Source organism: Eschrichtius robustus, chromosome 1 (assembly GCF_028021215.1).
Source record: "Eschrichtius robustus isolate mEscRob2 chromosome 1, mEscRob2.pri, whole genome shotgun sequence".
Classification (NCBI taxonomy): domain Eukaryota; kingdom Metazoa; phylum Chordata; class Mammalia; order Artiodactyla; family Eschrichtiidae; genus Eschrichtius; species Eschrichtius robustus.
The window spans coordinates 115,625,517-115,648,243 of NC_090824.1; the positions used below are offsets into that span (position 1 = coordinate 115,625,517).

A 22,727-nucleotide genomic window follows, 5' to 3' on the forward strand; every position below is an offset into this window, starting at 1 on the left:
CTGGTGTCAGTTGGGTCCTCCCAGAAGCAGATGTTAAGATGGCGCTAGAAACACAGAACAACATTGACTCTATGCCAGGCCCAGAGCCAGCCTTCGAGGACACAAAGATGAAAGTGAAAGGATAGGACAAGAAGTTCTTTTTTCTAATGGAGGAGACAGAACTGCAATCAGATGATTTACTACACATCCTTGGAAGTACTATGGCCAATGTAGAAACAACGTGGGTGGAGTACAAAGGAAGGAGCAAACAAGGGGGAGCTAAAGAAGGAACTTCTTGAGTTAGTTGGGGGTTCCTAATTCCGTCACCTCCCTGTGCATTTTCAAAAGGGGAGAAGGATAGAAACAAAGAAAGGCATCAGAATGTACAGAATCCCTTTCTGAAGGCTTTGGTTGTCAGCAGGTTTGGTACTGCCCCCTAGAGGAAGGCTTTGGAAACTGCTGAGGCAAGAGACCTTTGGTTTCCCCAATGATTGTGGAGACACTCACTGGCATTCAGTGGGCAGGGATCAGAAATGCCAGATGTCCTGCAGTGTTCAGGACGGTCCTTCGCAATGAAAAAATTGTCCTGATATTTCACATGGCTTCCAAATTTTCCACTAGACATTCCTGGAAGGGAAAGCCCTGCTTATAATTTCTTGAGTCCAGAACCTAACTTAATTTTACACACAGGGATCTTTCAAGGTTTTGATTATACCTCCAATTTTCTAGGAAGGACACTAACCTCGTATGTCAAAGAATGGCTACATTTCACTGATGTTGTCCAGAACCTTACCAAGAAAAATCCATCTGGACACCCACGTCACTGACAGCACCACCATGCGTGTGCAGGGACTGCATTGGCAGCTGTCATATTCTCAGCAGTGAAATGTTTCCTGGTCAGCATTTTATTATATCTTTTAGTATAGTTATGCCCAAGCTTTTACCTACTAACATATTTTTATTATAAATTTCTTACTCTTTGTTTTTTATCCTGTAAATTGTATAAAAATTATTTGTATAGATAGGTTATATTACTTATGAACTTCATTTTAGAATTAGAAAGGGAACATTACACAACATTAGCAATATTTCAGTCCATTCTAGGACTGAAAGAGTTGAGAAACACCACACTTAAATTTTCTAAAATTTCAAGACCAACTTCATTCTGATGAGAAGAAACCTAAGAGGCTGAAAGATTGTCCACAGTTACCGTATTCTTATGTATATTCAGCTACTACGGGGCGTTTTTACATTGCCCCAAATTAGCAGGGCTGCCTGGCTGGAGGACAGGCGTTCCTGCACAGATAAAGGGCCCATGTTCATCTGCATCAGGTAAAAGAAAAAAAAAGGAACAACTCTTCTTTGAAACAGCTGTCTTCATTTCTTGTAGCTTGTTCTCTGGGGTTGCCTTGTTTTTTGCCTTCAAGCATCTGTCAGCATTAATTTTTCCTGATAGCTCTGTAGACAGATAAATTGCCCGTGAACTAAATAAATAAATTTGAAGAAATGCTTCTGGATTAACATTTTAGAAGAAAGCCATCATCCCTATAATGATCTTTTCCATTCTCTTCCTACCTACAGACGATTAACATATTATTTAGCATTTCTTCCATTTTGCCTTAGACCAGAGTTCTTTGATACATGTCTGTCACTGTCATTTATCATTCCTCCACTCACACAGGCAACAAACATTTAATGAGCACCCATCATGAGCCACGTGGTGCATTAGCTGCTAGGAGCACAAGATTAATAAGTTCTAACTTTTGCCCTCAAGGAGTTCAGAGAGGTGGGAAAGAAAGGCAAATAAATAAACAATTAGAGTGCTAGACTATTTAGAAGAATATACAAGAAATGTATAAAATGATGTAATAAAAAATTTCAGTACCTTACATTGAACTTTCGACATAGTGCTTAATAAGAGATGTTTTGAAGTAATTCACATTGTTCCGAGGGTGAAAGTTGGGCAGATATATTGGCAAGTTAAAATGGAAAAATAAGGGTCGTGCCAGCAAGGTGAATGAAATTCTGATGGAATGGGGTGTTCCAACGACCTGAGAACATATGGATGTTTTTTTCCATCAACCCCCATTTCTCTAGCAATTGCCTTGCCATTTGCCAGACACTATTCTATCTGCTGAGAATCCAAAGCTGACTAAATCCCTGCTTTTTCTCTCAAGGAATTTAGTTATATCAAAATTATTTCCAGAACTAGGAATGCATATCTATATTGGCTAATGGAATTGCATTTGATGGAGGAACTAATATCACACAAAGTGCCAGGCTCAGAAGTAGGAATGGAGTCAATAAGGAGGAGGCTGACTCAAGTGAGCCAGGCTGTAAGCAGAACTCCAGGTTAGCAGTGTTAAGGGCTGTTGGCTACAAGAGATCACGAGTGAGCCAGAAATCCAAAGAGAGGCAGATGAGTCAGAACCCAGGATGTGAATCCAAATACTGAGGAAATAGTGTTTGACACAGCAGCTCTTTAAACACTTCCCTGGAGAAGCTGTAGCTGAATGAAGAATAAGAAGATGAGTTTCAGGCAAGTCTCTGGGCTCTCTAAAAACATCAGATTGAAACCAGATCATGACAAAATGAGTAGTGAAGTGCCAAATAATCAACCATCAGGAAAGATGTTTTCTGAATGGTTACAAGCTAGATTCATTCATGTGTCTATTTTTAATTTTTTTGTCAGCCTATGTGCATACACATGATTCTGGGATGATGATGTTTAGAAAACGATTTTCGTGTGTATATTCAAGACTATATCTGGCTGCTAAGGAAAAGCAATCAGTTGATTTTCCTTGTCTTTTTCTTTTACTAATTAGGAGTTGGCTGGATCTTTAGTACAAGCTACCCCGTGGTCCATCTATTCATCCATCCACTCAATAATCACTTATTACCAGCTACTAGGTGAAGGACCATCCCAGGTGATGGGAGGGAAAAAGATAAATAGACCCAACCCCGTCCTTGAGAGGTCAGTGTTGGGAGGCCAGTCTCAGTTTGGAGAACAATAGTGCAGAACACATTGATTGCAGCAACAGAATCTAGATCACTTTTCCTTTGTCAATAACTTTAAATGGGTATGCAGACAATAATCAATAAAGTGGTGCCTGCACAACCGTTACCAAGGAACTATTTAACTCAATTCCTTGATGCTACCGTCTCTGCCCAGCTGGGCCAGGTTGGCATTCTGATTGCTCATGAGGAAAAAAGACGATGCAATACTCTAGTTCTTCGTATGCCAAGATGAAAGTCATCAATCTCAATCTCTGTGAAAGATGAAACTCTTTGGTAAAAAGAGTAGTGAACTCTATCAGTCTTTCTAAGGTGATGCAATCTTTAAGATGATACGGAGAGGGCAGAGGCAGTGGAGAAGTTCAGAAGAATTTATATGGGGAAAAGGGAAATGATAAAATTTCTCCACCTATTTTACAAGAAGCTAAAAATAAGACAGAACATATATTAAACCCAAATGGCAACAGTGTTTTTTGAAAGAGGTAGTGTACTCTAGGTGGTAAATTATTTGCTTGTCATATGTAAAATCATCATCATCTAACATGAATATCTTGCTTTTTAAGTCAGTTAAGCCTATTACATGATTCAAATTAATCTATAAAAATGAAAATTTCACTTTCCTCTTCTCTTCCTCATATACTGCTAACCCTTCCCCTTTTTGACTGATATGTATATGCCGAATCTTTTTCATTTCTAACATTTATCAGTTGGCATTGCCAGTTCCCAGGCATAAAACCTTTTAATTTTTAACATTAAAACTTATATTCATATAAATTTATATTCCAAACAAAAGTCTTAGTATTAGGTACATCTTTAGTGAAATAGCTTACAGTGTCTCATCCAAAGTTTAGTAGAAATTAGGTATTTGATATTTGCTGATTACTTGATTCAAGAGAGTATTTTCCTCCATTGCTCTGCCAGATATCTGGGGTTTTGCTGCCTTGTGATCCCCAACACGGGTTATACCTATCTCTGTAAATGTCATATAGGAGCCACTTGGTAAATATTTGCTGAATTAAGAAACAGTGAAGGAAAATAGTGGTTACTTGGAAGGCAATGACAGATAGTAATGAAGAACCCAGATTTTGATGTCAGACTGCCTGGGTTTGACTCTTGGTTCTGTTGTTTGTTGGTAATAAGACCTTGGGAAAGTTACTTAACTTCTTTGTATCTGTTTTCTCATCAATAAAATGGGTATAACAATACTACCTATCCCCACAGAATTGTTGCCTGGATCAAATGATTTAAGGTGTGTGAGGCACTTAGAACATATTAAGCCATATCCGTGTTAGCTGTTATTATCATCACTATCACTATCATTGTTATTCTGGAAGGCTGAGGGTTAGGAGAGGAAGGCGTTGGCACAATGAGATTCAAAGAGGACACAGATATTCTCCAGAGAAGAAGTTAAGGACATATGGGTTTCTCTCTAATATTCAGGTTCCTCATTTATGCATGTATGGAGCAGATAATTCTTGCGAGGAAGAAAAGGGATTACGTGGCTTTAGTGGTCTTAGCAAACAGCTGTCTTCTCCTAGTCAAACTATTTTTGCTTGGCTAAATCATGTTCATCTTTCAAGTCTTGCATTAGGCAACTGTTCTTCTAAGAAGCTTTCTTGACCTCAAAGTCTGGGTTAAGTACCTCTGTGATGCGCTCCTGCAGACTATTCTGTGGCTCTGACACCCTTATGGTTATCTTGATGCTAGTTTATGGTCTTCGACTGGGGATTTTCAATTAGTTCTCTGTGTACCACCAACTCTTGGATCAGTACCCAGAGGCATAGAGGAGTGATGCATAAAGATGTATTCAAAGTTTTGGAGACAGCACAGTGTGCAATATACTATATCAAGTTACCAACCCTGCATACCCAAAAGTTTATCATACCTGCCTTCTGATTCCACCCAAGGCTGTGGTTGGGATACTTTCTTGCAGAAAATAGCAAGGGAGAATTTGATGCATGCATCACCAATATATGTATGTTTGTTTATAAACAATATACATGCTATTAGTATATCCACATTAAGTCCACTCTAAAATGTACACAAAAATTAAAATTTCAAAAGGAGGACATTAACACGCACGCACACACACACATACACACACACACACACACGACAATGCCATTTACATCTTATTTGCTTAAGCTTGCATTATTAGAATTATCTTCAATCTGTAGTTTCTTGGCAGGAAATATTGCTCATTTTCTGAGAGTTAGTTTAGTTAATACTAGAAAATAAAATCTGTAGATCATCTAAGCAGGGACATTTGAAACTGAACATAGCAGAGGCAGCCTTCTCTGAAGTGAGTCTTCTACTCTCCTTCAGCATACCTGGAATGTCCTATGCGACACTACACTAACCGACATAGGTTTCAAATCAGGATAACAGGGTCAATCTTTGTATCAAGGATATTTTTGTTTGAAAAAATGTAAGTATAGATTTTCATTATCTCACTCCTCCATATCCAATTCGTCAGCAAACACTGTCAGCTATACCTTCAGATGCATTCAAAATCTGATCACTTCTCATCTTCTCCATCCAAGCCACCATATTTGTTCCAAGCTGCCATCATCTGCATTAGCATTATATGGCCTCCCAACTGGTCTTCCAGCTTCTGTCCAGGGCCCTGAACTTCAGGCAATGAGATCCCATTAAAATATGTGCCCTTTGTCTGCTCAAATATTTTCCCATCTCACTCAGAGAGAAAGCCTAGGACCTCACTCTGATACACAAGGCATTCTATGACGATCCCTCATTACTTCTCTACTCCTTGCTCACTCGCCTTACACAGATCTTTCCTAAATGACTTCTGTGGCTATAAAGAAGAATGCATTGGCCTTCTCACTTAGCCTTAAGACTAAGGCGGAGGCGGAAGATGCATTTACCATGACTAAAGAGGGTCAAGAAAGAGTTTCCCTGTGAGGTAGTCAAACACTATGTTTCAAAGCCTTTCTACAACTAGACAGATTTCCTTCTGAGAAATTCAGCAGGCAGATGAAGACTGTCCCAAGCCAGTCCTTCTACTGATGGCCACCAGGACCACAAAACTTTTCTGTTGAATATGTTTATTTACTACAAAATAATGGTTTTACTTAAAGAGGACATTTTCATTATTTAATTTTGCAGATAAGACTTTGAAAATTGTACACATAATAAAGATTATTTGCAATACCCATATCTGATGCATCATCTTCACAACCACACAGTTTAACGTGAATTTAAATTCAGCCAGTAATTCTAAGGTGACAGTTTTATCTACAAAGCCACCATTTGTACTTCAAGCAATTTGTTTAATGGAACAACTTAGAATACTTGTTTAAACTGATCCAAATAACATTAAAAAAAAAAAGTTAAAGGAAATAACTTTCAAATGCATTTTAATAATAGAAACCACTGCTGTTTTTTAAAGCAATGAATCTTAGCCCTAAATGTGAGTGTTAATTACACAATTTCTTATTAAAGAGATTCAAGGAAGATAGCAATGCAATCGTTATAAAAATGTAAACTCAGATAAAATCCACCACTCTCCCATAAAATACTGATTCACAAATATTAAGACCTCAAATAAAATACATGCTGTGAAATGTAACAAGTGAAAACACTGAAAAATAAGATACAAAATTATAAAGTTCAAACATATATTATGCTTCCATTCTCACTTTACTGATTTCCACCTCATGTACAAACAGTTCAAGAAACCTGGTGATTTTCCTTATTAAAAGGGCTGAGATGGCAATGATTGAACACTCTGCATTTTCTTTGTTAATAGAAAGTATGATTTATGAGAAAGGAATACAAATCTAAGAAAACCACTCAATAAATTATTCAATTTTCAGATCAAGCTGATTTAGAGCAAATTTCCTTCATGCTGCCAGTATGGGAAATGTAGCTTATTGGATAAGAACGCAGTGTTTAAAAGAATATCTGGGCTTGTTTCCTTGTTTTTAGTAATTTTGTGACTGTAGACAAGGCACATACCTCCTGTAAGTCCAGTTTATTCATTTAAAAAATGGAATAATAATAGGAAGCATGTCTCAAAGTGCAAGTTGTGCAACACCAGTGGCTTTCAAGATAGCTAGTACAGTGATGAACTTTTTTTGAAATATTATTTATTTTTATGTGTATGAGAAAGATACATAATTAGTATGTCAACCTAAACATATACAGAGACTTATGTCAGGAAAAGCCTAGGTAGCACCATGGGAATCTCTCTTTCTCAGAGAGTAGTTCTTTTCAGCTGTACTTTGTGACTTCAATTCCATGAACATGGACATTTTTTTTAAAAACTGTAAAATTGTTTACACAGACAACTCAAATATTGGAAACAGAGCCTTAGGGTTCATGTGGATCATGTGAAAATAAAAGGAAAAAGTGAGCTAGCATTCCTAAATTACTTAGCCTACTGTTAGGGCATATTAAGAATGTAATAACTTTGGTTGTTGTTAATATTATTTTTTCCTTATGACTATTATTGTCATATTACCATAATGCTAATAAACCAAACATAATCTACCCTGGCATAAAAGAAGTTTATGAGTATCTGTACAAAAAAAATCATCTATTACTTTCCAAATGATTTACAAATAAGATGAATCAAGAAAGAATAAAAGAAATTAGAAAAAAAAAGATGGGGGAATGGGGAGCTCACAGAGGAAAAATGAACAAGGACCTGATAAAATCAAACAACATAAACCATTTATCATAAGAATATTTGATAAAATGATGTATGTTGCAGTGACACTGGGGTTAAGTAAATCTCCTGACAACATTTGAAGAATAATCATATCTGGTGAATAGCACATACACCATCTTCTTAACCTTTAAATTAGGACATTTGAAGTAAATAAAATAGCTTTTTGCTTATTTATTTTTAAAAATGTCATGAAGTAATGCAGTATATACCACTAATAAAGGTCTAAAACTTTTCTTATAATTTTACTTAGTTCCTCTGAATAGTTTAAAAAATAGTTTTTTCCAAAAGGGGAAAAAATGGCAATGTTAATATCCAATATAATATTGCTTGGAAATTTTCCTCTTCAATGCTTATCTGCTTCCTATTTAATTGCAATTGTAATTAATATTTTCCTACAGGGAATATTTCCCAGGAAAATATATGCTCATTATTTTGTGAATATATTTATTTTAAATAAAATATTCTAAATTTCATCCACCAACATATAAAGTAGCTTTAATACTTTTGTGTTCCAGTTCTTATCACAAGCTAACCCTAAATTTTCTTTTAACATTGGCAAAGGACCACTCAATAATGATCAAAAGATAGATAATATTTATTAAGATCCAGATTTTTTAGTCATAGTAAGACTCAGTTCCATAGAGTAAATAATTCTTATATCCAAGAACTAACTGGGGACAGAACAGGGCCCAATCTGGTGAAACTTCAAATAATGGGTAAGTCATGTGATAGCAAAACTCATAAAAAGTTTCACCTTGATAGCCTACCATGAATTTCTCACCCAGAAATGAGGACTATGGGCCAATGGATAAGTTAGACACTAAAGTTTATGCAGCTCAATATAAAAAAAAAAAAACAACCCAATCCAAAAATGGGCAGAAGACCTAAATAGACATTTCTCCAAAGAAGATATACAGATTGCCAACAAACACATGAAAGAATGCTCAACGGCATTAATCATTAGAGAAATGCAAATCAGAAATACAATGAGATATCATCTCACACCGGTCAGAATGGCCATCATCAAAAAATCTACAAACAATAAATGCTGGAGAGGGTGTGGAGAAAAGGGAACCCTCTTGCACTGTTGGTGGGAATGTAAGTTGATACAGCCACTATGGGGAACAGTATGGAGGTTCCTTAAAAAACTAAAAATAGAACTACCATATGACCCAGCAATCCCACTACTGGGCAAATACCCTGAGAAAACCGTAATTCAAAAAGACACATGCACCCCAATGTTCATAGCACTATTTACAATAGCCAGGACATGGAAGCAACCTCAGCGTCCATTGACAGATGAATGGATAAAGAAGATGTGGCACATATATACAATGGAATATTATTCAGCCATAAAAAGAAACGAAACTGAGTTATTTGTAGTGAGGTGGATGGACCTAGAGTCTGTCATACAGAGTGAAGTAAGTCAGAAAGAGAAAAACAAATACCGTATGCTAACACATATATATGGAATCTAAAAAAAAAATGGTCATGAAGAACCTAGGGGCAAGATGGGAATAAAGACACAGACCTACTAGAGAATGGACTTGAGGATACAGGGAGGGGGAAGAGTAAGCTGGGACAAAGTGAGAGAGTGGCGTGGACATATATACACAACGAAACGTAAAATAGATAGCTAGTGGGAAGCAGCCACATAGCACAGGGAGATCAGCTCTGTGCTTTGTGACCACCTAGAGGGGTGGGATAGGGAGGGTGGGAGGGAGGTAGACACAAGAGGGAAGAGATATGGGGACATATGTATATGTATAACTGATTCACTTTGTTATAAAGCAGAAACTAACACAGCATTGTAAAGCAATTATACTCCCATAAAGATGTTAAAAATAAATAAATAAAGTTTATGGATAAGGCACAGAAATACCACCTAATGAGAGTTAACACATGATGAACACACTAGCTGTCTTTGGAGAGTTGGAAGAAACCTACTAAATGACACTACAGGTGCCTCTCCAAATGAATAAAGAACACAAATATAGCCATTGAAAATTAATTTAAAAAGGAATTTTTCTACTTCTTGCTTGAAAGGTGTAATACAACTACAATTTTGTGATATGATCAAAAAGAAGTGTCTTAAAGTGGGTGAATTTGCCAGATAATTAAAGCTAATTTCTTGACAACAAGTAAACAAATGACTTGAAATTGCCATTGAGTTTTAACAAATTACTTATTGAATTTACCAGCCTTGCTGACTGTGTTGGCATTAGGAAATATTCTATCTATTTTGATCTTTGGCCTTTACTGAAAAAGCCTTTTCCTGCTGCATATACTCTCTCACTACATAATGCTCTCTAGTCAGTAATCTTATAAAAATAATAAGAAATAAATATAATGCATTTTTAAGAATGACATCTGTTTTAAGAGTTAACATTTTAAATATAGCAACATTTCTCTGAGTCCCAAATAAAAATCTCTTTCAACCTGAAACATGTAAATTTGTAACATGTTTTCCTGACAAATATATATATTTAATCATATTATAAATTCATTTGTTCATCAAAACCTTACTAATGAAATTGAACATCAAATTTTTGCTTATTTTTTTTTTTACTGTTTTTTAATTTTCATTTTTAAGTCACAACTAACAGGCTGAAAAATCAGATGACATTTTACAGCAGAAATTTAGACTCACTTGCTAGTCAAAACCATAAACACTGTGATTATAAAGTTACAATGATAAAATTTGTTATAGAAAGAATCAAGTGGTCCAACTGTAAAGCAGTGCAATTTTAGTTTGTAGTACATTTCTTACTCTCAGAGAAGAAAAAAAAAAAAAAAAATGGCACATGGCTATTACCATGGTATCAAATGAAAACAAATTTAGGACCCATTATTATCAGGGTATCCTTATAATGTATGTCCCATTAAGCTATTACTGTTAGTTCTGTTTTCATTTTTACTGACTTAACTTTAAAACATTTTAATAAATAACATAAATTTTGTTCTGTAAAGAATTTATTAATTATAATAGAATTTAGAATTAGTAACTTGACAATTATGAGGAAATTGATAGCAGAAAAGGTCAGAAACAGGGCACTTGGCTTGGTTTTTGCAGAAATGATACATTGTGAACCCATTCTCAGAATGTTCTGAGTAGTAGAAAAAGTTCTGATGAAAGAGCATACCAATAAATGTTGCACTTACTTTGCAGAGGCAAAGTGTCTGTAATACACTGTAACTCTGGCTCCTTGGCCCATTCCATCTTTGGCAGGATCTGCGTCATCTCATAGTCACCATTCTTTGCCACCGACACTGGTTCACTGTTGACTGGTGTCTTTCTAAAGGTTTTCATGTGCTGTTGAACTTCCGCCAAAAGAACAGCTTGTATTGCTTCAGTTACCTGTAAAGGTTTTTTTTTTAATGAATTATTTTTAGTGTTATCACAAATGCGTGGAGTCTTATATAAAACCCAAAGTCTAGAATTTTGATTTGAATAAGTCTCACATAAATTGGAATGCTCCATTCCACTAAAATTACCATCTGAAACAATTGAAATGCAGTTACTGAAAATTGGCACCCAAATCATCATACTGTTCTTTTAAAAAAACCTCAAGAGGGCTTCCCTGGTGGCGCAGTGGTTGAGAATCTGCCTGCCAGTGCAGGGGACACGGGTTCGAACCCTGGTCTGGGAAGATCCCACATGCCGCGGAGCAATTAGGCCCATGAGCCACAACTACTGAGCCTGCGCGTCTGGAGCCTGTGCTCCGCAACAAGAGAGGCCGCAATAGTGAGAGGCCTGCGCACCGCGATGAAGAGTGGCCCCCGCTTGCCGCAACTAGAGAAAGCCCTCGCACAGAAATGAAGACCCAACACAGCCAAAAATAAATAATAAATAAATAATAAATTTAAAAAAAAAAATTTAAAAAAAAACCTCAAGAGAATGTAAAAGGAAAGTTTAGAGGGAGTTCTCAACTCTTTCTCATAAAATATTTTCATTTATACCAGAAGACAAAGAAAATTTTAATATATCACATTGCTCTGAAAGACAGGTTTAGTTCCTCAATGTCTAGCTCTAAAACATGATTTAGCTAAATACCCTTGATTTAAACTACGTTTAATACAGAAAGTTAAAGACAAGACTTTAATAGTAAATCTCACTAAACTGTGTGTATGTGTATATGGTTTTACATGGCTTAAAATACTGCAAAGCCTGCCTTCCGATTATTGTACCTACCCAGTCAAGGACCTGTGGTTGAGGGAAGGGGAAGGGAGATATTTAGCACAGGGCATCTAATCCAATATGTTCATTTTCAAAATGAAGAACCTGGGATGTGACATTCCAAGTTCCACACAGACCTGGTGGACAGGGCTTCTAACCCCTGATTCTATGTCCTTAGTAGTATATGTCCTCCCAAGGTTCTATACCCTTACATCTCAGTAAAAAGCCAGTGACAGTACCTTAGCCCCTTCCTGGTAAGAGATGAGGTAAGGTCCAGAAGTTAGGTAGAGTTCAAGGAAAGCCAAGACCTGAATTGGTGAGAGAAAAGGAAGGGCACTGCTGATCTAGATGAACTTAGGACACTTTTCCAATATCTTCCCCTGGCTGATAGTTAAACCTTTAACATAGCCACATCCCAATGCCTACTCTTTTCCCTTCAAAAGCCTGTCCTCTGTCACGATGACTCATGTTCCATAATTGCCATCATCCCCTCTGCCTTATTCCCAGTCTACCCATAGGATGCCTAGAGCTAGGGCTTTGGGACAACACCACTGAGACTGGTGATCGAGAGATGCTAATGCCCAAAACAGAGTAGGTATTCATTTAAATAGTTATTTAGTCCCTTTTATGTGTCTTGGTAGCATGTGAGACCTTTAGGTTCCAGGGACACTTGAGAGTTTTTGCTGATGGCAGATGCTAGGTGAACTACAGGAGTAGAAGGAACTGGGTTCTAAACTCTATTCTAGAGTTTTAAATATAGGGAGCTTCCTGAAAGTATCAGAGGAGCTGCTTGATCACTGATCATCCCCCTGTTCTTGTCCAGTCAAATGCTTGGTTGGGTCGTGAAAAAAGGCTAATGAATGATATGATTTTCCTATTGCATACCAAATCTATTAACATTGTAGTACTGCCTGTCACAATACAGGTACATAATGCTTACATCATGTGAGGAGATACTCAACACTGTGAAAGCTGTTGCATACCATGAACACAACGTATAATTCTACACATCATGATACTGATGAGTCATGCTTATTAATATCTACCATATGCTGAGATACATTGTATATTAACTATTAGCTATGATATCTATTAACATATACTATTCTATATCACAATAAGTGAATCATGCTTATCATGTAGATATTATGATGGGACAACCTGTATTAATTATTCATGGACAATTTTACAACACCAAATTTATGTCATTTTAATTTTGCCACACATTTATTTGATAGCACTGCTTCCAAGACATGAATGGTGTGGTATACAGAGCTCTTAACCTGACATGAGAAGGTCCAAGTTCCTGATCTGACTATGACAGTTACTACAAATGTAACTTTTGACAAGTCACGTACTTCTCTGGGACTTCATGTCCATACTTATAAAACAGTCTGTGATGCTGAGAGAGGCTAGGATGAGAGCTTTCAATCACAGAAAGCTGTATGGAACTTGCTTCTGTTCATACCTATAAAAATCAGGAAGATATTAGAGGATATCCTCAGAACTGTAGTACATCCAGACTATGGTCTATCCCTCAGAATGGGCAGTTTGGCCATATGCTACCATGGGATTATGGATGCCCTCTCACAACTGTGATTTAGAAAGTCCTCTGTCCACTAGATATAATATTCTCTAACAACTTGGATCAATATTCTTTCTTAAAAAAATACAAGGATTTATGCAGCTTCAATTAACATTTCTAATTATTAGATTTATATATCATGACCATATTTTTTTTACCTGTTAAATTTTGAAACTTTTTGACATATTTGTCACTACAAATGCATATTGCAGGAATAATCAATATGAGTATCATTAAAAAGCAAGATGAAGCAGAAACAGCAGAATAAAACATATTAACCACAATGAGCAGGATACTCAGAGCCACAAAACTTAAAAGTGAATACAGAATGGCACGTACCCAATTGGAAACAAACTCAAAATATACGCTTTGTGCTCAGTGTGAAGTCAATACACAGAGAAATGGTACAACTTATATAAGCATATAATAATGTTACAGTATCTGGTATACAGTGAGCACTAAAACCATGCTAATGGAATTGAAATAGATATTGTATACTTTAAAAATATATACTATGGAAAGTAAAATGTAATGATAGTTTCTGACTGTCAATACTTAAGTGTCTCTAGCATATAAACAGAGTAGATAAATTTTGTAGATAGGTAGTAGGCATAGAATTTTTCCCAACAAAATATAAAATCTGTAGACATTATTTTATATAACTTTGTGATGTTAATACGGAGCTACAATTGAAAGCACTATGGCTATAAAGCTGTCTTCCAAATGCATATACAGTTTTCCTGAAAAGACAGACATGCAAAGCATTACACGCTTATGAAGGAATGTGCAGATTTAAAATAAGGTTTAAAAATCCATTGGTTGGGAAAAGAGAGCCACATCTGGGCCATATACTTTTTACTAGAAGTATTAGTATGCCATAGCAAGCTAAAAATGTTAATGGTTTTCTACCAACACCTTGAAACAGCAAAGTATTGTAAAATAGTACAGAGCATTATAAAGACTCTTAAGGGCCCCCGTGGCCTGCTTGTGGTTTCAATGTCCAGATTTTCTGGTATAAAAGCATTTTCCCAACACTCAGGCTCACACGAGCCTTTCATGTCTTGCATCATCTCCTGGAAAAGCAATACTTCTCTCAGGAGGCCTGGATGTCATGATTTCACCCACTGGTGTTAGATTATAAAATCCAAAGAACGTTAGTGCTGCTTCAGAAACATGCAAGTTAGGAACCCCAAAACCTGCTGTTGCTTCTCCAGCACTTATTTCTATGTTGTGTATATTTCATGTGTGAGAAACAAAAAACAATCTCCAGACAAACTCATTCATCTGCAAAATTAACTCATCCTTACCCATTCCCTTAAAGGTACGCCCCCTTCAATTTCTGAAGTAGGATTATGCTCTTTTTTACAAAATCATTCCATTACCACCTAGTGTTCCTAAAATACATTAAAAAGCAGATTCAAGTTAACATGATTTGACTAACTGCTTAAATGAACAGCTTTATAAGGAATTTGAGGATTAGTTAATGAAGCATTTATATGGATACTTGCAAGAGCCTCTGTTTTTCCTGAGGGCCCCAGGAATTCTCATTCTCACTTTACACATGAGTAAAATAAATAATCAACAAGTTAAACCTATCTTCCAGAGTCATTCATCAGGTTAGTGGCAGAAATGAGGGGAGAATTTTGAAGCTTAAACTTCATACAGAGTGAGTAATAAATGCTCTAGTATATTTGTCCTGCTGCCAGCATTTTACACGAGGTCATAGAATCATAGAACCTTAAGTTCCATTAGTCCAAACATATCCAAACCACAATAAAATTTATTTTAAGGTCAAACGAATAACTACAAAAGATCTTTAATTAGAGAAACTCATGATAAATGTTTTATTGAATTCTTTTTTCCTTAAGAATTGTTTTCCCTGTTGAGAAATTCTTTGGCTACTGGGGAAAAAAAAAATCCCACCTTTAATAGAAACTCTTTTAGGGTGACTGTAAATATGCTGGTAAAGTCAACATATACTAATATTTATTTGATTATCACAGATGCTTTTTGCATAGCTATTCAGTCATTCATTAAATATATATTGACTGGCTACTGTCACTGGTGAAAGGGGTGAGTGAGACAGGCAAAGTCCCTGCTCTCAGCAAGCTTCTGTTACAGTGAGAAGACAGAAGATAAGCAAGCAAAAAAAGCAAATGGTATAATCTCCACTAAAAGCAAACACAACAAAGAAAATAAAACTGGATAATGTGATGGTAACTGGAGCATGGGGCAGCAAGGTATGGTGACAATATTAGATGGAGTGATCAGGGAAGACTTCTCTGAGGAGTTGGCTTTGAGCAAAGACCCAAATGATGAATGGAAAAAAATGAGAATTCCAGCCTGAGAGAATAGTAAGGTCCTGAGGTGGAAGTGAGCTTTGTATGTTCTGGAAATTACAAGCAGATCAACGTGGCTAGTGAGAATGGGGGAGAATGATGAAGAAAGAGGTTAGGCGAGGGGCAAATCATGTAGGCCATGGCTTTAATAACCATCCCAACTATGTTTATTAGGTTTTATGGTGTCAGCCCCCATAATTTGTTCTGAGTTGACTTTCTTTGTTTTCCTGTAACCAAAAATAACCATTTGTAATTGGAGTTATTGCTCTTCTTGTCTTGCAAATTTGACATTTATTAAGCCCATGAAGAATAAAGTTCCAATAAATATTCATCTAATCAATGAACAGATATTTATTGTACAATGTTCAAAGCTATCCACAAAAAAATTCTTGAAAGAAGAAGAAAGACTTAAATTGGGCATTGAGGAAACCAGCTCTCTATATCAGCTCACAGATGAAAAGGATAGAAAAATGATTTCTAATTATACCTACCAAATTCTCAAGCCTAGGGACTTTTATATCCAATTTTGAAATCAAATAATAGACATTTCTGCCACCACCTGAAACCTCAGTGGGCAATAAGTTACCTGTAACAAGATAAACATCCCTTCCTCGGCCCCCTCTATTCATGCCCCTTAACTTGGTGCATCCTTGCATGTTATTTTCCACTTTTCCCTCATTATTAGTCTCTGCGTTAGTCTTATTAAATGAAATACCCTGGAAGAAAATATGTGAGGACAAGAGTACCTACTCACGTATACTCTCAGGTAAAGGGGAGTATGAATGAACCACAGCAGCAAGGAACTCTTCCAATAACTTCAAGAACATGAACCGTATCATACCTGGACAGACTGGTCTTTCCAACAGGAAATTAGCTTCAAAAGTGAAACGTCGGCTTCAGGTAGACGGGACTCACTCTTACCTAGAAATATATGGAACACATTTATATCTTCAGAGTATTAAACATGGATGCAGCCCAATGATCTTCAACCCTGGCTGCACATTAGAATCACCTAGGGAGACTTTTATTTTGCCACAAACACCGATGCCCAGGTTCAATCTTCCAGTGATTCTGGTTTAATAGGTCCCTGGGTGAGGGTGGGCAGGCATTAATACTTTTTAAAAGTATCTCAGATGATTTTCATATATAGCCAGAGTCAAGAAACATTAATTAACTTATATATATATATATATATATATATTTCTAACAATTATACTAATACACATTCACATCAAATCAAATTCATCTTTAGACCTTAAACCCATTTCTGTACCTTTTTGCCAACAAAATGCAATGACCAACATTCCCCCCAAAACAGATCACTGAATTTTACTACTCCTTCCTCATACAAATAATTCCTGAAATTCTACCTTGCCATGAATCAGTATCTATCACACAGAAAATCCAATAAGAGACTTCCTTTGATTCATCCTTACCGAGCTATACTAATCTGATCAATAGGTATAGCACTTATGTTTTAATTTGACTCATTTTGTTATGTATTGTTTCTTTTTAAGTTTGCCCTTTTAAGTGTCCTTTCTATCTATTTGCCCTAATGTTCAGTGTGAAATTTTAAGAGTGAGCTATGGCTTGGTTTATTTAAATTGATCCATAGAGTGTCCGACAGTTCCCTACATGGAAAAGCACTTAATAAGTGCCCTTTCATTAATTGAAAATGAACATATTATCATCCAAATGAAAAAATCAATGAATTAAGGCTTTCTGATGGCTAAAGTATATTATCTAGGTGCCAGATCCAGGAGCGAGATAAGGAAGAGTGATGCAGGCTTGTGCTGGAGGGAAAATTGCTATAATTGTCTATTTAAATTAATGTATTAATGTATATTTGAAATCCTGGATCAACTATTTAAATTAGTATTAGTCCAAGATGCTTTTCATTGAATTGCCATTTTATATATTAATAGATATGTGTGTGTGTGTATATATATATCTCACATTAGTGGTCAAGGGAAATGTAATAGAAGGTATTGATATAATGTAAACTGAGAATATGAAGGAAATATATAAGAAACTTCTGCTCATTAATATCATCATTTTCTCCTGATGGAACCTATGATGTGAATTTGATATGCCCAAGAACAGTACATAAAAGATGTGATATGATACAACACTATGAGTTTGAAGTCGTATTTTCCATGTCTTCATGAGCACAGCAGGTAACAGAGCATTTTCTTTTGATCGCTTTCCTTTCTCCCTCTCTCACTTTGTTGACCTTGTGATTCCACCATCAAAGCTAAGTATCGGTCTCAACCGTAACTACTTACTGGCATCACGGGGTACTTCACAGCACACTTTAATGTGATGTTAAAATTTTAATATGAGATGGAAATGAGAGCCAACTTTTCTTGGCAATAACAGTGAGTTAAAGAATTAATTATAACTTCAGGGGGAAAGATAAAAAGAAAACATCCCAGGCTTCCTCAGGCTTGGACTTTATAGAATTAATAGCATGAAGTGAATCCCTCCTTTCCCTTCACCTCCCATCTGGCGACTATAAAACATAAAACTATGTTTCCTTAGTACCTAACTGAATTTTAAATGCTATAAATGCCACCTCTCAACATCAGGGAGATGGTTCAGTAATAACACTAGTTGCTCAGGCTGCTTTGGTTGGGACAGTCATAGGAAAAGTTGGGGCCTCCTTGGCTCTGGTTAGCAAATCCCTAGGTCTCTGCAGAAACTACTTATACTGCACCTTAAATTCTAGTCTCTTTCCCAGTGTTATAAAAAAATGAAAATTAGAGCAAATAACCCTAAAAAGGGCTACTATCTAAGGAGAAGGCTGGTAATCCAGACTGGATCATATAGAGGAATCATGACTTGTAATCATAAGTATGAGAAGTGGCCTGACATAGTGGGAAGAACAGGGGTATGGAATTAGATGGAGTTGGACTGGAATCCTAGCCCTTCAGCTTGTCGGCTGGTTGACTATGCGTGTCATCTAACTTCTCTGAGTCCCAATTTTCCCAAGGGTAAAACAGAGATAGATCCTCCTACTGTGCACTGCTGTTTATATATTATTTGAGGTAATATATGTAAAGTCATTGGCATAATTCTGTGGACATACTAGGGGCTTAATAATTGGAAGCTATTAATAAACTCTCACTTTAAAATATCCCAAATGAATATTCTTTTCAATAGCCCTGAGAGGGCCACTGTGCAGTGTTGTTCAGGTCATCCCAATGTATTGATCATATACTGCACAACTTTGGAAGCAAAATGCACGTCAATTCTGGAATCTTATTCCCATTTTACAAATGCAGTAAATTCTGCTTTGAAAGGAGTAAAAGATACACCCAAAGTTAAGTAGTAAGTGGCAGAACTTGATCTTGAACCTTAGTGGTTTATCTCCAAAACCATTGTTCTATTTTCTATTCATCCATTAATCCAAAAGTACTTGCTTAATTCCTTGCAGGCATTGTTCTAGGAACTGGGGACACAGCAGTGAATAAAACTGTCATAAAAAACAATAACCTCCCTGGAGCTTACATTTGAGTAGCAGGAAGTAGGTGGCAAACGAAAAAATGCTATACAGCACGTCAGATAGTGAAAAGGATTATAATAAAACAGGGAAAGGGGTAGGGTGTGCGGGGGAGAAGGGAGGGCACCTTCATTGATAAGATGGTATTTGAGGAGGAATTGAAGGATGGAGGGTGGAGGTGGGAAGCAGCAGGTTGATTCATGTGGAATCTGGAGAAAGGACATTCTAGACAGAGGGAACAATCAGTGCAAAGACCCTAAACCCTGCCTGCCATGTTTGGGTATGAGTTCAAAAGCCCAGCAAAGCTGGAAGGCGTGAAGCAGGGGATGAGTACAAAGAGATGAGGTCAGATGGGGGGTGTGTGTCTGATGACATAAGTAGAGCAGCCAGGTTATACAGGGCCTTGTGAGCTATCCTAAGGACTGTAGCTTTTATTCAGAGTGAAACATAAGCCACTGAAAGGTTTTAAGCAGTAGCATGGGGTTCTGACTTTGTTTCAAGTAGATGACTCTGGGTGTTTGGTTGGGAATAGAGTGTAGGAAACAAGAATAGGAGCAGAGGGTAGTTAGGAGGCTTCTGTATCCAGGCAAGAGGGGATGAAGGCTCACACCAGGGGGCTGGCCATGTAGGTGGAGAGAACCAGTCAGAATCTGGGATATATTCTGGAGGTGGAACCAACATGATTACTAAAACATTGGATGTGGGGTACAAGAAAAAAGGGGAAAGTCAATATGACATTAAAGTTCTTGGCCTAAATAACTGGAAAGATTGGATTGCCATTTAATGAGATGTCAAAAATTTGGAGAAGCAGGTTTTAGAGATGAATTAGCCATTTGGCATCAAAAGAAAATCCAAACACCAAGACTGTTAACTCAGAAGAATTCAAGGACCATTATATAATCTTCTGAAATAACTGTAAAACTCTCTAATATAATGATTACTTATTTGGTAATAAAGATATTGATACAGTAAATTCCCCATAAATCACATATGACCTTAATTTAATATTCAAATGTTTCCTTTGTTGAAAAGTTTCAGACTTTTAGGTATTTCAAAGATCATTTGATGAAATCTATCATATTACATGTCTTATAAGATATTTACTTTAATAACAAAATTTCATGTATATTTCAAATATAGACAGAATACAAAACTATAACCATGTAAAATACAGACTGAATCAAACAATAAACATGCACACTTCTTATTCTAAACTGTAGGGTGCTATCCAGTTATAGCACTTTTATTTCATAGAAGAAAAAAATTATTAGACTATATCTGTAACTTCTTTACCATTTCGTAAATAATCGTAGAAGCTTGAAACATTTAAAATATCATTCCCAGGACTTTTCATCTTGTTATGCACAGACTCCATTGTGAAAGAACTGTTGAAATAAGATTCAAAGGATATTATTAAAGATGTATAAAAAACATTTTGAGAAATAAATTGACGATATGACTGCATGACCACTTTAACAAATTTGGGAATTGAACACATTATTTTTAGCAATATCTTTGACATTATTCTCTTCGGTGAATCTTATTTCCCCACTTTAACTTACCTAAAACCCTAACCCCAAATGAACTGTGAATCTTAGTTTACCAGCATTATCTTGTGATCCACTTTTACTGGAGGGGCCTTGCGACTTTAGGTCATGTGATTTGTGGCTAATGTAATACATTTTTGAATCCTAATATGTTCATAGCTGCCAAAGAATTATCCCCAGGTACCATCAGGACTTGATGAAGACAGGCTTTACCCTAGTCCAGTGATTCAATGAGAGGAAATTCAGATACTATCCAGGGATATTCTCATAGGCAGATAGCTCTTTCCTTAAAATTCAGTTTCGTCACACACTCAGTTGTTAAGCATACGAAGATTTCTCCACCTTTACAACCACAGTGAAATGTTAGCAAAATGGCCAAATTTATTGGAAGGATTTGGAGTGACAAATCCAATACACATTATTTTGATTTCCTTAACTATAACATGCAGTCTCCAATAGCAGATCAAATCTGAAATGGCTTATTTAGGGAAGCAGTCTCTAATCCTGACACCTCCATTCAATAATTTGTTTTAATGAAGAATTTTGTAAAGAATTAACTAATGTGTGGCAATGATTTTAAGGCCATTTAATGGAAAGCATGCTGAAAGCCCTTAATCTCCCCTAAAGGGCACCAGATATATCCTTCACATCTTGTATTCAGTATCTGGAACAAACTCAGAATGAAAACCTCTGGCGACAATAACTGAGTCCCTCATCTGCTCTGTGGGATCATGATTATGCTAGCAAATATAAGTTGTTTTCAAGAATCTGAAAAAATCTTGATGATCACCTATTCTATTCATCTCATTTTGTAAATGAGGAAAGCAAGGCCCAGAGGGGCTAAGTGACTAGTCCAAAGCCACATGACTAGTTTAACAACAAAACCAGGGTTCATTCTCAGGTTTTCAGGCTTGGCTGACTACAATTTTTTTTTAATCATACTTTAGGTGTTATTTAATTTTCTTAGTAATAGAAAGAAAAGTGCCTAACTGAAATTAAAATACATATATATTATATATATAAATTATAAATATGAAGTTATATATTATATGTGTGTATATATATATATATTGTAATGAGCAGAAGAAAATAGAGGAGAATTAAGTATATGAATCATGGAAATTCACCAGTCTCTGTTTTCTCATTATTAGGGCCACCAAACAGAAAATGGAAAACCCTATAGCATAGAAGCATTGTAATGATAGGGAGCTTAACACTGAATCTACATAATCCATATGTATTTGCTACCAGACTGTAGGTTCACTGAAGGCAGGAACTCTATTATCTAGTACCTGACACAGATATTTGTTGAACTGAGCTCTTACCAAAGAACAGAAATGTCAAGGACTATTTACCACCATGTACTGAGCAGTTCATGAGCACATCTTCTATAAAGGCTTTCTGATGATTTCATCTCACACTAAGTATTCTCTTTACTCTGACCACCTATAATACTTACCTATACTACAAATGTTTCTCCTTGTTCCTTCAGTGTTTTCTACTTACTTCATGTGCATTATCTTCATCATTTCAATTAGTTCCTACCCAAATGAGAAATTTATTTATATTTCCTCTATGAGCTAGTGCTAAGGACATATTCAGTAAGCACTTGATGAATTGAATCCAATCTTCTAACATCAGACTATGAAAAAGTACATTGAATTTTAGCAGTGGGAGAAGGTAAACACAGAGTCAAGGTTAGCAATCAGGCTCTGGAGTTAGACAGATGCCCAGCCTTGAATCAGCTTGTAAGGCTCTGAATTAATATTGGGGTTGATACTTTCTCTCCATAAGCCTCAATATCCTTATCTATACAATAAGCAAAATAATCGTACCTATACCCCAGCTTTGCTGTGCACATGAAGTGAAATCATATATGTAAAGGGCTTA

General features: G+C 36.3%; 1 protein-coding gene across 1 annotated transcript in view; it reads right to left on the reverse strand.

The window, feature by feature from the left end:
* Window positions 1-22,727, reverse strand: part of WDR72 (WD repeat domain 72) — a 189,508-nt gene that overhangs the window by 61,438 nt on the left and 105,343 nt on the right. The window contains exons 15-17 of the mRNA XM_068536268.1: window positions 20,584-20,675; window positions 16,630-16,709; window positions 10,850-11,045 (exon numbers count right to left, since the gene is read on the reverse strand). Of these exons, the coding sequence (XP_068392369.1) occupies window positions 10,850-11,045; window positions 16,630-16,709; window positions 20,584-20,675 (368 nt within the window). The remainder of the gene's footprint in view (window positions 1-10,849; window positions 11,046-16,629; window positions 16,710-20,583; window positions 20,676-22,727) is intronic.